General features: G+C 42.2%; 1 protein-coding gene across 3 annotated transcripts; it reads right to left on the bottom strand.

Annotated features, from left to right (window-relative positions):
- Window positions 1–1,398: 1,398 nt before the first annotated feature.
- On the bottom strand, window positions 1,399–5,847 carry LOC137162093 (uncharacterized). Of its 3 annotated transcripts, none has more exons than XM_067561661.1 (9): window positions 5,209–5,847; window positions 4,479–5,112; window positions 4,206–4,321; window positions 3,591–4,118; window positions 3,317–3,382; window positions 2,815–2,903; window positions 2,365–2,473; window positions 2,178–2,286; window positions 1,399–1,782 (listed from the first exon to the last, which is right to left on the bottom strand). In XM_067561661.1, the coding sequence occupies exons 1-4, from the start codon at window positions 5,287–5,289 to the stop codon at window positions 4,053–4,055; spliced, it is 897 nt and encodes a 298-aa protein (XP_067417762.1). In that variant the 5' UTR covers window positions 5,290–5,847; the 3' UTR covers window positions 1,399–1,782; window positions 2,178–2,286; window positions 2,365–2,473; window positions 2,815–2,903; window positions 3,317–3,382; window positions 3,591–4,052. The 3 variants fall into 3 exon arrangements, with proteins under 3 accessions (XP_067417762.1, XP_067417760.1, XP_067417761.1); XM_067561659.1 differs by having other exon boundaries at window positions 3,591–4,321; window positions 5,209–5,377; window positions 5,708–5,847; XM_067561660.1 differs by lacking the exon at window positions 2,815–2,903 and having other exon boundaries at window positions 3,591–4,321.
- Between the last annotated feature and the right edge of the window lie 9,948 nt (window positions 5,848–15,795).

Genomic DNA, 15,795 nt, shown 5'->3' with positions numbered 1-15,795 from the left:
TTATGCTGTATTTAATTCCTATAGGGGTGTTTCATGTTATGATGCTCTGGCCCCTATTTCCAAGCACTTCATCTATATTAACTTCTTGTTCCACATCAGTGCTCAACTTACAATTAGAGCACCGATTTCACCTCCTCTAGTGTGTTTCACGACTACCTGCCACAAGAAGCTTACATGTAAGGTTTATGGAAATCTTCTCTGTGTATCACATAGAAACTCAATATGTGGGTACTTGTAAGCCAAAAGTTTTATTACGTTCTTTACTTTTATACTGTCTGGTGGGTGGGAGTATATTCCTACTGCTATACTGCCATTAATGCAACGTGGAGTTGCTATCCACAGACATTCTATGATATATTTTGTTAATTGTACAGTTTTCGTTGATTGTGTTATATGCTTTCTTTCAAGTAGAGCCCTCCCGGCGCCGCCCCCCTCCCCCCCCCCCGCCAACCTTTTGTCAAATTACCATTCTTTTATTCCCTGTTATTTCTTTATCCCATGTCGAAGTTTCAGTTTCCCCTATAGTATCAAGAATTATTTTTTACACTTGTATTGTACACAACTGTATAGAAGCAAGAACAATGAGTTCTTTTGAAAGTATTCAAAAACAGGTACGTAAACATATGAATTTGAGTAATGAACATTTTCTTTCCTCTACTGGCTTGAACAGTAATATCAAACTTTACTATTCTCCATTGATATGCCAGATATGTCACTCCAACATAACTGAACATAACTCCAACATAACGCAAAAATTTATTTTGAAACAACAGTTATACAATGTATGAACTAGGCACACTTTTTGCACTTGTACTCCTTGTGCTCATCATGCAGTATGTCTTCATTATTCCTCCAGGAATGCAGAGAACATGTGCCCACCTCTTACAGGAGCCACACTGGACCTTTGATAAGTAATAATGAGAATATGAATGAAATCACTGGCCAGATAATGAGAAATGTAATTTCTCTTGACTGGTACTACTCCATAAATAATATTTATTATATGTATAATCATTACTGAGGAGATTGCTCTCATCGTTGGTGACACAGTACTGCACACGAATTAATACAAGAATACTGAGCCTTATGTAGGGTATTGAGTGCGGTGTATGTGCAAGTCTTGTGATATTGCTCCATCATATTACTTTGTGTTTTAAAAAAAAATGAACGTAACTTACATATTTGCTACAACATGGAGTGTGTGTGTGTGTGTGTGTGTGTGTGTGTGTGTGTGTGTTCCTGAGATGTCAGTAATATTTCGGTCATGTAGACATTGAGCTGTGCCACAGACAAAGTGGAAGGGAACCCCCCCATGAAATCCACAACGGCTACAGCTCAGAAGCAACCCTGAACTCAGCTCTGTACACCACTCGCCACACAGTGGATGGGCACCTGGCCTGAGATAAGCATCCCTGCGCTGCTGAAGGCCTGCCCCATCCCCAGCCAACCCGCCTCCATTACCCTCAGTTCATGAGGTAGGGTGGCTTGAGGTGGCTCCTGTGTCAGAGTAGATGTAGCTTGTTAATCAGCTATCAGTACATTTGTATTATTAATGTTATTATGTCATGTACTGCCGTTACTGTTATCATCATATGTTCTTATCGGTGTTCTTATTGCTTATTGCTGCTAGTGGTGCACTTGTTTTACCTACTGTTACTGTGTGGCTTGTAGTCAAAAACAGTAGCAATCACATAAAATATTTCTTGATTCTTAGCATCATGCAATCTTTCTTCTGTGTGCAAGTGATGAAGCTGCAGTATATGCAGTAGTCCTCCACGCTGTCTGAAAAATCAATAAAGGTTTCTGTAAGGATGCTTACACTGTGACCTAAATGCTACATGTACACATCTTGTCACTTAAGCAACAGGTTCTGAAATATATTCGTTTGTACTGTATAAGAATATTTTTACTTTGCAGCTCAGAATAATTTTCTCAAACTCTCACTATACTTACTGCTGGTGGATCTAACAATCAAAGTACATATACGTGTTCTGTCAGGAGGAACAATTCATCGCATCCACATTGTACATCTGTTCTACACATTATTCAGACACTGTCACCATGACAGGAAAAAACCTGAGATATACCCACTGAACTATTCACATAATAACCACTTACATTCCCGTTGTCTTACCATACCCTGTGTCCTCAATCGGTATTCGTAACACAGTTATTACCTGACTCCTGCAGTAAACGAATTGCTATTTTTCTTCGAAAGGTATTCATGGCCTCTTCCGTTGTTTCCACGGTACTGATGTCTTCTTCCGCTAAATAACTTTCTGCAAACTATGATAACTTTTATTTAGAAAATACATCATTATAACACAGCGATACAAGTTATTATTAAAACTTTGTCTTCAATACCCTTAGGATGAGTGGTCCACAGTTGTGCCCATCACTTTGTGCCTTGTGTTCCAGCACCTTTGTTTTCCAGCCTATGGTGACTTTACTTCTGTCTCTGAACAGGAAGGCTCTGAATTGGTGGAGAGAACAATAGCATGATGTATCACTGTATCCTGCTTTTCCTCATCCTACATATGTAGGACTTCTTTCCTTCTTGCTTGAGTAAATGCTTTCAACAGGTTCATACTCACATAGATACATTCCTTTCCACGTGGTCATGTCAGTTTTATGACACCTACCACTTTTTCCCCTGTCTGCCATGTGGCAAACAAAACATTATGTATCATGCTACATACCCACCCCTCTTTAAGGAAGCTACTATGACAATATTACCCAGGTAGTTACTGTTCTGCAAAGTACTGTCACACGTATAGACACTGTGACCTCTGTACAGAATTAGGTTCTAATCACCTCCAATTCTTCAGCAATTCTTCAACATATGTCCTCTCCTGACATAAGGGGTCAATTATCAACAACTCTTTCTTGGCCATCAATGCTATCTGACAGTGTAAAGACAGAGATGTTAACAATTATTGCCAATATCATTTTTTCAAGCACTGCATAATGCCTTCTCAGAAAAGTAATTCAAGATTTCATCACTGGCAGTGTATCACTATTACGTATCTGTACATCATGTTTTGCAGTCACTCCTGTACAGCAGGATAGACCACAGTTGTAACATTTACATGCAGAGCATCGTAACCCTCTCTGCACAGTAACCGCGTTTTTAGATCAATACTCTGCATTTCACCACCTCCAAAGAAGTTTTGGTTTCCTACATTGCAATGGGACTTTGTGAAGTAATGAATTTCAACATCGTACCTCACTGCGACAAAGCAGTGTGTTTAATTTTTCGCGCTGTAATTAATGTAGTGCATACTATCCCAAACTCTAGCAAACAAAAACATCTTACCCCAATCACCCAATGGTTTGATGAGTTGAAAGGAAGCAGCACTATATCCTTCGTTATCATTTCTCTCTGTGTTCAGTGCAAAAAATAGAAGAGAAATGGCAATGACCCAAATGAGGCAATGTGGATTACACTACCACTCCAAATGTCCTTAGAGGGCTACTATTACTCAATCTTCCACATAACCTGACATTTCACGGTTTGTCGCACGGGTCTTCACTGACTGTCACTACATTTTCTTTCCCCATAGTGGTCAACAGACACAGTTCATTCTTACCTTCATGGAAAAGCGTGATCTTGCTGTGCCATCGAGAATGGTAGTTGAAATGACGGATGAGATGGCTTGTACCTGCTGACACTCAAGAAGATTTAGGTGATGCATTGCTCATTCTAGCACACAAACGGCATTCTTAACTGCATTCATTCCTAAACACATACATACATCCATACACGCAATCAATCGTCACTGTTAGAAATACTTCATATACAACAGTAGATAACACTGTTCTTTGAAATGTGGGACTTATAGGCAGAGTGCATGTCAAACATCTGGTAACAGTCATTCGGTCAAGTAATGACAGTGTGGCATACAACTCAAAGTATTTCCTAGTACGTTTCATAGCAGCAAGAATATTGCAATCGTGATACTACATTTTCAGAGTTACACTTTGAGGAAACTTGCACTTCAATTTCTCCGTTCACCGTGCTCATAGTTCTATGATCCATTTCTATGCGCTGTCTAGGTACACCATCCTACCTTTTGACTTGCTTTCTTGACCACACAAAACAAATATGCATCGATAACCTACAAAATACAAACAGAAACGGTTCTTGCACCATTTATTCTTCTGCATTCAGGTATTACACCTTTTTTTCTGTTGCTGCCAATTACCTCATCGGCCAGCCATTGTCCTGGCTTCAGGCCATAAAATGAAATGCCATAAAGGCTGATATTTCCAACTCTGGCCTCCACTCGGCTTCCGTCGCGGTCAGTCTGCAGTAATCGTACTATAAGAGACAGTTAGAAACACATCAGGCATGTTCATTGCTCATTTTCTCTCCATACCAGAATACTGAGTGCGTCTATTCTTTAAGGAAACGTTGACTTTGGGTCCAAATACAGCTTACTTTAAAATACTTTACAACGATTGGTTCTGGTTCTTACCTTTCTGAAACCATTCTCTGTCTTCCTCAACCTCCATACATGGGTCATCTCCGTCACTGGCCTCCTCACTTTCAAGTGCTTTCAATACACATTCCTCTTCTTCCATCTTGAGTACATCAATGCTCCTTTTGAAGCAGTCACCACTGCTGTCACATTCATCACCGCTGTTTAGAACCAAGTTTTGTGGGGGACTGTTTTTTGGAATGTCGTCAACAGCAGTTTGTATTTTGACGTTGTCCTCTGAGATGTTCTCAGAGACTACTTGTGCAGGTCCTTTAAAGGCTTTCAAGTGGCCTATACTATACATGGTTCCTAAACGTTTCCCAGACATGGTTTCCAGTGTCACTCTTTTACCCACTACACTGGTAAGTTTGTATGGTCCCCGATAGGTAGGTTCCAGCGACCCTCCCTGTCTTGTTTTCCTTCTTGCATTCAGCAACAGAACACTCTGCCCAACCTCAAATGTAGTTTTTCCAAATTTTGAAATGTGTCTTTTACTATACTGCCTTTGTTGTCTTTCTTGTGCTTTCGAAATATTTTTCAAGCACAATGCTGCATCCGCTTCTTTTTGTGATAGAAAATCTTTCCTGTACCGCTGTACGTCTTCTTCAGTGGGTTCCATGACCTCGGGAAGCTTTGAAAAATAAAGGTCATGGTGTTCTATTACTAAGACTAATAGTCACACAGTAACATGTTTGAAATAAAAGTTACGGCCATCAAAGACACGTACCATATAATTTTCTTGAACTTGGTCTGCAAATAGCGCTTCCCGTCCCATCATTAGTAGCATTGGTGACATTTTGGTACTCATGCTGGGTTTTGAGCGCAGTGAAAACAGAATGGCTGGAAGATACTCATCCCAAGTATTAAGTTTATTGCCAACACACTTTGCCAGTCCTCTGTTAAGAAAGGTCTTCGATGTATTATTAAAATAAAGCACGGGTTAAATCACTGTTTTTGTATTCAATGTATACATAACCGAAGTGGTGCATGGACGATACGTTATAAGAACACCGTTATTGTACACAATAACCAAATGTGCTTTATGGGTGTGCTATCCGACACGTTTCCCGAGGAACTGTCAGGACACAGCTGCTGTGCAGTGTCGCCTTACAGCATTGGGACACAGTAGATAGACTGTGTAAATGTTGAATGGTGCGATTCACCTTCTCGCATGGCTCGTCCAACTTCCCTTTGACACTGTTCTTGCTTAAAATCCCTATACTTACTTTTTGATGGAATTGTTCGTGATTTCAGCAAGTCCGTTTGTTTGAGGGTGATAGGGGCTGGTGAAGCTACGCTGAATGTTAAATCTCTTGCAAAGTTCTAGGTTCAACTGTAAAAGAAATATTAAACAAATCTATGTAAATATACACCCATTAAAAGGAATGCTACTTTTCCTAGTACGCATAGCTGTTATCTGCTACTGCTTAGCTGTCCTAGCCGTGCTGTCGAAAGTATATCCGGCAATAACATGTTGTGGATAAATAAATTTCTGATGTAAAAGACCATGGTTACCTCCCAGGAACTGAATGTCTTCGAGATGTGTTTCAGATATGGAGTCCAATGCAGCCGATTGTGGCAACGGAGACCCTAATTACCCTCAGGCACTTCTTGAGGCCAACACCGACTGCGGGGACAGAGGGTGCATATGGAACCCTTCTTCTGGGACGTAAGATTTATTTTCTGCTCCCCGGGAACTCTGTGCGACTGAGGCCGGCGGTTCCCACACGCCATTCGCCAACTTAGGGACCCTGTCATGCACGGCGCAAGGATTAAAGGCAGAGAAACCTTGCATGGCACGGAAAGTGAAACCGAAATGATACATAATATTACAGTGTGAAATACTGCACTTCAGTATTCAACAGTGCACAGTACAGGACAAGTAAATCAGTATGCACAAATAATCAGACCTAAGATGTAAAAATTGAAAGTTCTTTCCAGAGTATGTGGTCTGATACGTAGAGAAAAGTTGTGGTTAGTGCTGAACATTGGCATACTGTCAAGTACTTTGCAATGGATATGAGCTCGCACTGGAAGTAGAACTGTCAGCAAGCTGAGAACAGGGAACGTCTGTACCCACACCGTTGCCTGCCCAAGAAAAGGTGGCTGGTTACGCAACCTTTCTCTGACCAATCCACATTCCATAAACATTATCAGGGAAACAAAAGTATTGTTCATCATCAAGCATCAGAGACATAGGAGACTGTTTTAATACACAGTAAGAAGAGCTCCTGAAAGATATCTGTACCGTATTATTAAACTCTGATCCACGATCTGTCAGAATCCATTGAGGACATCCATATCTAAGGCACAATTTCCATATCTTCCTTGCCACCACAGAAGAAGACTTATTTCGAAGTGGAAATGCTTCCACCCATTTGGAAAAATGATCTACCACTGTCAGAATATACTTGTATCCTCTCTTTGTCTCAGGCATTGGCCCTATTAAATCCATTCCAAGCAATTCCCATAACTGAGTAACCTATGTGCAAAGGAACAGGCGTGAGTCACACTTGTTATGTATGGTACAGTCCTGTTTTCAGAAGCCCATTGTCAATATGATCCTTGAACACAGTTATGTGGTTCAAAGAGCCAATCAAACGTAACATACCACTGTACCAACTGTGACAACATAAAGAGAAAGCAGGAAGGACAGATATGAGATGTGGGGAAATGGAAAAGAAGGCATGAATGGGAGAAGAAGAAAGATAATAAAACACAGTGTAGCGGGGATCCCATGACAGCTTATAAAAAAAAATTATATTTATCTCCACTATCCATATTCATGGCACACGTTGCATAATAAACAAGGTGTTTTCGGACACAAATGTGGAACAGGACTCATGATACCGAGTGCTGTCGGACAGTGTTCTGAAAGGATATGATAATGATTATTAAGGGACTTGGACAGGAATGTATCTCCCAGAGAGCCTGTTGTCATAAACAATCTTAGTTCCAGAATGACAATGCAAGGCCATATAACAATTGTTATGCACAGAATGAGCACTATGAAAGTTTCACCTTAATGCTTTTCAGGGTGGAATCAGCAGTCAGAACCTTTCCCAGTCTCTGGCAATCCGGACACTGTGCAACCTACATTAGATCAAATAGTATGATGACAGTAACCTCATTTCCCATGTACAGAAACAGTTTGCATTTTCCCTCTAATTGCATACATCATATTTCTGTGAAATGATAGAACATACCCATTCTGCTATGTCACTGGTCATCCCTGGCCAATAGTATCTGGAGCCCATAGCAAGTCTAGTTTTGTTAATTCCTTGATGTCCACCCTGTGGACTGGCATGATAGTGGCTAAAAAGATCAAACGCTTCCTTCCTGGTGTGGACAACAAGTACCTTTCTTCCTTTTGAGGAATGAAAAAGGGTTCCTCCTGTTAATCCAAAAACATAGACCTGTTAGTGCTGCAGTGAATGTAGCATCATGACAGCGAACTGTTTCTCTATACAGAAGAGGATAAGATTGGGCCAACTAATGGTCACTGGGACAGTGCATCAAGTGGGTGGATGCAGCCCAGCTCCAACAGAACAGGGCACCTACCACCCGCATCACAGCTGGGAGAAGAAACAGTGCGTGAAATGGTGGCGCACGCCTTCCACAGAAGCTGGCTGCTGACACACCCCACAAAGCTGTGAGCTGTGCACAGCTGGGCAGTGGGCTGCTACCACAACGCTTTCCAAGAACTTGATATCCGCCACCCGCATCCCCCTGAAGTCTCGTTTGCAGCGCATGCCCCCTGAGTGTTTCATGTGGGTACGCGAAGCAGTGATGGAGAATAGATGATGCAGTTAACACACATTTATTTTCATCCCCTACATAGGTACTCAGGTACATGTACTTGAAATGTATGTTGAACATTGATTGGACTGTCAGAGGTATGTGTAGTACACATGAGAACTTATTACTTGCCTTCCAAGGAGAACTTTGCAGCAAGTCTACGCAGACAAAACCGTTGTCCTTTACTCATCCCTTCTGGGTATTTCTTAGTGGTCCTATATGCGAAAACCTTCGCAATTTTTTCATCAAAGGAAGTTCCTGAGTGTTCATTGAAATAAAGGATTAAATTGTGAACAGGTGCATATTGTATTAAATCTATGATCTACCAATATCATCAGCGGACTTCTGCTATTATGAATGACATGTACAGTACTGACATATAAGCAAGGTAAGGCACATTGTACAATGCTTGGACAATGATAACAGATACAGAAGGAACAACAAGAGTTCTGTGGCACTTCAAAGAGTAAGTAATTCAGTAATAACAGACATAAGGTTACACAGAGTAGGTAACAGGGAGGCATCTTATAGAAATCAAAGCACATTGAGAACAGTGGTGGAAAGGCGAGGGGGGAGAAAGGGGGGGGGAGTGGGGTTGAGTATGGCACTTGAGGCCTGATGGCGATATGATATGGATTGATATGATGTCCATTTCTTAGCAGTTGGATAGGAAGAGGATGTCTGTCTGTATCTGTGGCAGTTTTCCCATGAAGTTTGTGTATTTACATTTCAAATGGCTCAAAAAGCTACACCACTTCTCCCATCACCTCTGTCTTGCTGAACGCAAAGGCACCCATTGCCGCAAAGAAAACTCTGACATGAAAATCAAAGAGGCCGACAAAGGATGCACTGTTGTCACCATGAATAGATTTGATTGTGAACAGGAGGCAGCCAAAGAACTTTCAAACACCATTATCTGCAAGCCACTACTGTCCCATGCCACTGAAGAATACCAACAGAAAGTAAAACATGTACTTCATAAAGTTATTAAAGAAAGAAGAGATAAAATCTACAATGACACACCCCCTGAGGCCAGACCAGGGTAATTCTATCTGCTACCCAAGATCCAGAAACCTGGGAATCCTGGACGCCCTATCCTCTCAGGCATTGGCACTGTCAATGCAGGTCTATCAGGCTATATTGACTCTCTCCACAGGCCCTATGCCACCAGCACTCCTAGCTATCTTCCTTATACCACTGAGGTCCCGAGGAAAGTACAATCCACCACTGATCTCCCATAAAATACCATACTAGCCAATATGGATGTGGAAGCTCTGTACAGTAAGCCATCCCAAATAGTGTTCCAGATTATGATATTTGACACCTGACAGCTGAACCTAGAGACTTTGTCCTGAGCCACAACAACTTCAAATTTGGAACTTATCTATACTTCCAAGTCAGTGGCACAGCTATGGGCACCCGCATAGCCCCGCATGATGCCACCATTTTTATGGCTTACCTTGAACAACGCATCCTCAAAACTCCTCCCCTAACACCTCTTCTTTACCTACGCTACATTGATGACGTTTTACTCATCTGGACACATGGGAAAGAGTAACTTGAAGATTGTCCTGGGGATTTTAGTGATTTCCATCACACTATGAACCTCAGCGTACACCAGTTCAGACAAGAAAGCCACTTCATGAAGACAAAGAATAAAAGAAACTGGATGTGTACATTAAAACAACCCTATACCGAAACCCAGATGACCGCAATACATATCTTCATGCCTCCGGTTTTCAACCAAAACACAGAACACGATACATTGTGTAGAACCAAGCCTTAAGATAGAACCGGATTTGGTCTGAACCGTTAGACAGACACAAACACATACAGGATCTGTATGAAACATTAGTAAAACTACAATACCCACGTGGAGAAATCAAGAAAAATCTTGACAGAGCCAGACAGGTACCCAGAAGTCAGCTACTACAGAACAGACCCAACAAAGAAAAGAAGAGAACACCACTGGCAATCGCATACAGTCCCCACGTAAAATCTCTCAAAGACATCATGAAAGATCTGCAACCTATCCGAGCAGATGATCCGTCTCTCCCCTGGGCTGTGGCCGGAAGACCCATCTTGGCTTACAGACATCCACCCAACCTGAAGCAATTACTCAGCAGCAACCATACAGCCTATGTAAAATCCTTCCCAGGAACCTATGCCTGCAACAAACCCCATTGCCAGCTCTGCACACACATTATCTCTAATGACATCATCAGTGGTCCTAACCACATCAATCACACCCTAAGGGGCTCATTCACCTTCACATCCACTAATGTTATATATGCCATCATGTGCCAGCAATGTCCCTCTGCCATGTACATTGGCCAAACTGGACTGTTGCTACGCAGAAGGATAAATGGACAGAAATCATACATGAGAAATGAAAACAACCATAAACCAGTGGGAGACCATTTCAATTCCCAAGGGCATTCTGTGTCTGACCTGAAAGTGGCTGTACTTCTTCCAAAAAACTATAAAAGCAGAATTCCAAGCTAAAATGCTGAGTTAGAAATGATCTGCAAAGTTGACACATTCAAACTGGGTTTAAACAGAGCCCTTGAGTGGCTGTCTCAGTATCGGAGGAAATTCCTTTTCTCACCTATTCTTACCTCCTACTCAATAGTCGTCCTCATTCCTCAAGTACCACCCTCCCCTTTTCCCTCCTCCTGTCCCCCATTCTTCTCACTGTGCTTTCATTACTACATGATGCATCTCTGTTACCTATTTGGTATATTACTGCAGCTGAGAAAGAGAGCTGAAGTCTGTAAAGAGAGCTGAAGTCTGTAGGTGCTCATGGATTTTGCTAATGTGAAGGTTGATTTTAGTACCTGAAAGGGGGTCCCAGGGAGGATGGAGCTAGGCTGTTCTCACTGGTGGCAGATGACAGAACAAGGAGCAACTGTCTCAAGTTGCAGGGGGGGAGATCTAGATTGGACATGAGGTAAAAGTTTCTGAATAGGAGGGTGGTGGAGCAATGCAATGGGTTACCTAGGGAGGTGGTAGAATCTCCAACTGTACATGTTTTTAACCTTTGGCTTGACAAAACCCTCGCTTAGATTATTTATCTGAGGTCAGTCCTGCTTTGATCTGGGTGATGGAGTAGCTGAAGCAATCATCCGGTCCCTTCTGTCATGCGGGCTGGCTTGAGTGGGGGGGGGCTGGCATTTAGTATATTGCGAGACATCAGCATGGCATAATCATAATAATCCATGTGGGATATGCCATGTCAGGTACTGTTCGGAAGGTTATAATATGCTAAGTAAGATAATAATACTTACGTTCATGTATAATATGTGAAATGGAAGTTATAGATGGATTTGAGATATCTGTGTTTCAAATTGTGCTGCCTGGGCAACACCCCAGATAGGATGGCCGCAGAACAATGGCCCATTAAAGTATTCCCAGGTGCAAGGGGCCCAGAGGGAAAAGCCAGCATCACCAATGAGTCACCAGAACCTGCTTACGTGACTCTGGACTCCATTGCAGGCAGCACACCTGAAGAGGCATCAGGATTGGCCCATGTGACTCCGGACTCCAGTTTGGGTCTTGTGACTGTTCACAGGCCACATGGCTGGGAAAGGGGGTTTATAAGATCAAAACACAGGATCCATTTTGTCTATGATCCTGTCCAGCTGTAGACATACACCTACCTCTGGATCTATTCATCTTGCAACTGAACCAAAGGACTTAGACCCATCCAGGTACTGGATGTGAACCAGAGGGAACTAAACAAGCCTGCAACTCCACATTTGTTCCAGAAACCTGATGTAAATGGACTTTTAATCATTTGTATATCCGTGATTTACTTTAACCCTTTAACATTTCTCTCATGGTTTATTTCTTTCTTTTTACAATAAACCTTTAGTTTAGATACTAAAGGATTGGGTGCCAGCGTGGTATTTTAGGTAAGATCCAAACTTATATTGATCTGGTGCTGTGGCTGACCCTTTGGGGTCAGAGGGAACCTTTTTAGTAAAGAGCATAGAGTTTAAATAACTGATCTCTTTACTGGACCTAGTGCTGATTTGGGAGCCAGGAACTGGAATGCAGTAAAGGGGGCTGTGGGCATTTGTTGACTGGCTTCTTGATATCCAGTGTGGGGAAATTAGAAGCAGTTCATGGCTGGTTGGGAAGCCGGGCTTCAGTGTCACCCACCAGCACTGGGAGAATCTGCTCTCCTTTTGCAGCCTGCCCTGATCTTGGCATTCTCAGGTCTCTACCCCGGGCACGGACGGGTCACACCTTCCAACTGTATGATTCTATGAGCATGTAGTACACTACCCCTCATTTCAACCTTACATTAGTTAGTAAACTGTGGAGAGTGCAGGTCACCACCACAACATTTATCCTGTCACATCTGTATAGTAAACCCTCTTCTTACCTGCCATATTAATGTTGAGCAGAGTAACTTTGTTATGCCTTGGACAGCTGGTTTGAAGATAACAATTGCCGTCAATGGTACAGAATCTGTGAAAAGGAAACCCTGTGTTACATACAAAGGTCAGCATACAAATGAACAGAGGCCTGGGAGCTGTTTTGAAAGCATAAAGCATAACTAACAGCCACCCAGGCCTTATATAACCTTTCAGGGGCTGCTGAGAGCCAATGGTAAGGCTGGGATTTCCCTCCTCACCGGATGGTGCACACGGCACTCTATCTCTACACATGGCATGCTGGTGTTTTGCACACGGCACTTCAGAGACAGTCGTGGCCTCTGATAGGTCAGCTAGATGTAGCTAGGCAGATTTGACCAACTTTCTGACCTGACCTTTTGACCTAAGGCTCCCTGATTGACAGGGGCACAACTTAGCACTATGCATAGGGATCCAAACAGAATAGGAAAACCCTATAACTATATACAGTCTAATGGTCGATGAGGGGAGAACAGAAGGGGCACAGAGCCACACCCTTACACCACCTCCCCCATTGTTCTCAATGCAACTGGATATCTATAAGATGCCTCTGTGTTCCCCATTTTCTCTATTACTGCATCTGAAGAAGAGAGTTGAAGTGTCTTGAAAGTTTATGCCTGCAAATATTAAAGTTGATAGTCTTTAAAGTGCCACAGAACTCTAGTTGTTTTTGCTGTACACAGACTGTAAAGCATGAAGGATTCTTTCTCCAAGAATCAGGCAGCACACACAATACTGAAGGGGTTTATTCACGATACCGGGAAGTCTGAGAAATCAGCTTCAGCTTCCTGATGTTACAGTGATAAATTATATACCCTTTCTTATCGATTACATAATACATTTTAAATTCTTTATCTATTCATTTACAAATACAGACATTGTCCCATCTACAGAGAACAACGGTGATAATGGTTGTTAAATACATACAGAGACACTTTTAATCACTCCACTTACATCCAGACTGCTAAGGTTACACCCGGTGAGGGAGGGGATAGGGTGGAGGGAGAAGGGGTGGGGAGATCTTTACAGCTAGGTGGCAGACAGACAGAAACATAAAAGCAAATGTGGTGTTCTTATCAAAATTAGAATTACAAGAGGACATCTGGCTTCCTGGGTCATCGGATGTTTGCATGGGCCATTGTACAACTTGTTAGCTGAAAAGTCTCAAGCCTTACAGTTCCCTCCTGTTTGACAAATCAAACTACTAAGTGAGATATGATCAATTATTTAAATACTTTGATATTCATGATCTACTTTAGGATCTACTATACGGGGGAGGTGTTATGGAGGGGGGAAAACAGGGGGTGGAGGCAAGAATCCAAGTTTGCAAGGGCAGAGGAAGAGAGGGTGTGGGAGGTGGGGAAACCAAGGCATATATCTAACATATCTTCTTTTAACATATTGAACAAATCACAAGCTAGCATATCACAAGGTCATCCCTTAGATTGGGATATAGTCATATTAAGTATGATATCGGAGGATTTTTTAATTGCTGTATAGAATCCATCCATGGCTGCGTTAACTTTAACTGTTCATGTAGCCATTGTAAAGAATTAGGGTGGTCAAAACATACATTTTGTAGTGGTACAGCAAACTTAGACAAATCATACTTAACTTTAACAGAAACCATAATTACATCATGTAGAAGTGTCTTATTAGATCCCAAATGGATAATATCATCAGGAGGGGTGGAGTGGAGCACAGAGCAGGTGGTAGAGGGGATATAACCACAGGTAGTCAAGTTATAGCATCTTACATCCGAACATCCCAGGCATCTGACTGGGTTTGAACAGTGTTCTTGGCAATACCGTCCCTCCATCCCAGGTTCCCATAGCAAAGGTGAAAGTTCTGTCCATCCCACTCCTAGGCTTATTCCTTTCTCAAAAACATTTTGTATACCGCAGGATAGCTTGTCCTCAGCGCAGACGGAAGGAAATCTGGAACATAGTTCTTGAAAAGGGTTAGAGGTATTCCAGGTGAGAGTCACAGATTTAGCAGTGGCAATAGACACACACACAATCAAATAACCATAGCTATGGGGAATGCTATAGCCATAGGGAAAACCCAGGTGGCTATAGGGAAGTCAAGCAGCATGTCTGGATGCTGGGCAAATGTACTTCGCCTGGCTACCAGATACAAAAGACTTATATAGGGGTTGCTTAGGTTCATTTACATGTTGATCGTATAGTGGATTTTGATTAACAGTTTATACTTGACAGGAAAGACAATCATAATGCACAATGGGGTGCGCCAGATGTTTTCACAGGAAAGACAAAAGAGTCACTTGATTATACAATGTGGTTATCAGATACCTGGCTATCACCCAAAGATGGGTGGCTACACAATACATGTTAAAATGCTAATTTGTATGGAGTAACTTCCTATGGGGCCAGGAAGACAGGGGGCCACATACTGATACTTATCAGAACAGGAGATGTCGGTTTACAGACATCAGAAGGGCTAGAGTTCACAAAATGAGTTTGCATTTAAATGGTGGTCCTGAGACATCCTGTGGGATTTTAGCATCTTTATCTCAGTCTCAGTTTGGGGCATCCTGTCAATGATTGAACATGAGGGCTTCCATCACAGTTCAGGCTACCCAGTTTGAGGCCAGGCCTTCTATAATCAATTTCAGACCAGGCATTCTATAATCAATTCTATGATTAATTCTTTGATTCCACACTGACGTGGTATATCTGAGATGCATTAATATGATTTTGAAATATTTTGGTCAATTCTTATAACATTCTCTCCCCCCCTTCCCCCCCCCCCTTCAACACAGTGGAGATGGAGAAGAAAACAGGAAGGGAAACAGTGATTTTGCTAGTATGGTCACTTTCCATGCTTCTTTTCCTCACTCTTGCATAAATCAGTGGAGAGTCACTACAGTATAACAGTGCTCTGTACAAGAAGGGACAAATCTGTCATTCACTGGGAATAGTAGTGAGCATGAAGTGTCATTCAGGGGCAGCTCCCTGCAGCTCACACCAAGTTAGAAGTAAGCATGGATTAGGGTTAGGGCCACAGGAATGTAAGTAATGTCCCTGGGGGTTACTCATACATATTTATAACATCATAGAAAGCTGACACATACA

Source organism: Emydura macquarii, unplaced genomic scaffold (genome assembly GCF_026122565.2).
Source record: "Emydura macquarii macquarii isolate MOO-44397 ecotype Brisbane River unplaced genomic scaffold, CSIRO-AGI_Emac_v2 contig_2422, whole genome shotgun sequence".
NCBI lineage: Eukaryota > Metazoa > Chordata > Testudines > Chelidae > Emydura > Emydura macquarii.
The sequence above is the reverse complement of the archived record's forward strand: the minus strand, read 5'-3'. Positions and strand labels throughout refer to the sequence as shown.

Coding starts and splice junctions, on each gene's coding strand:
- LOC137162093 (XM_067561660.1), bottom strand. CDS start 5,289: ATGAGTACCAAAATGTCACCAATGCTACTAATGATGGGACGGGAAGCG. Junction 5,113..5,208: donor AAGTTCAAGAAAATTATATG/GTACGTGTCTTT, acceptor TATTTTTCAAAG/CTTCCCGAGGTCATGGAACC. Junction 4,322..4,478: donor CAGAGAATGGTTTCAGAAAG/GTAAGAACCAGA, acceptor TGTCTCTTATAG/TACGATTACTGCAGACTGAC.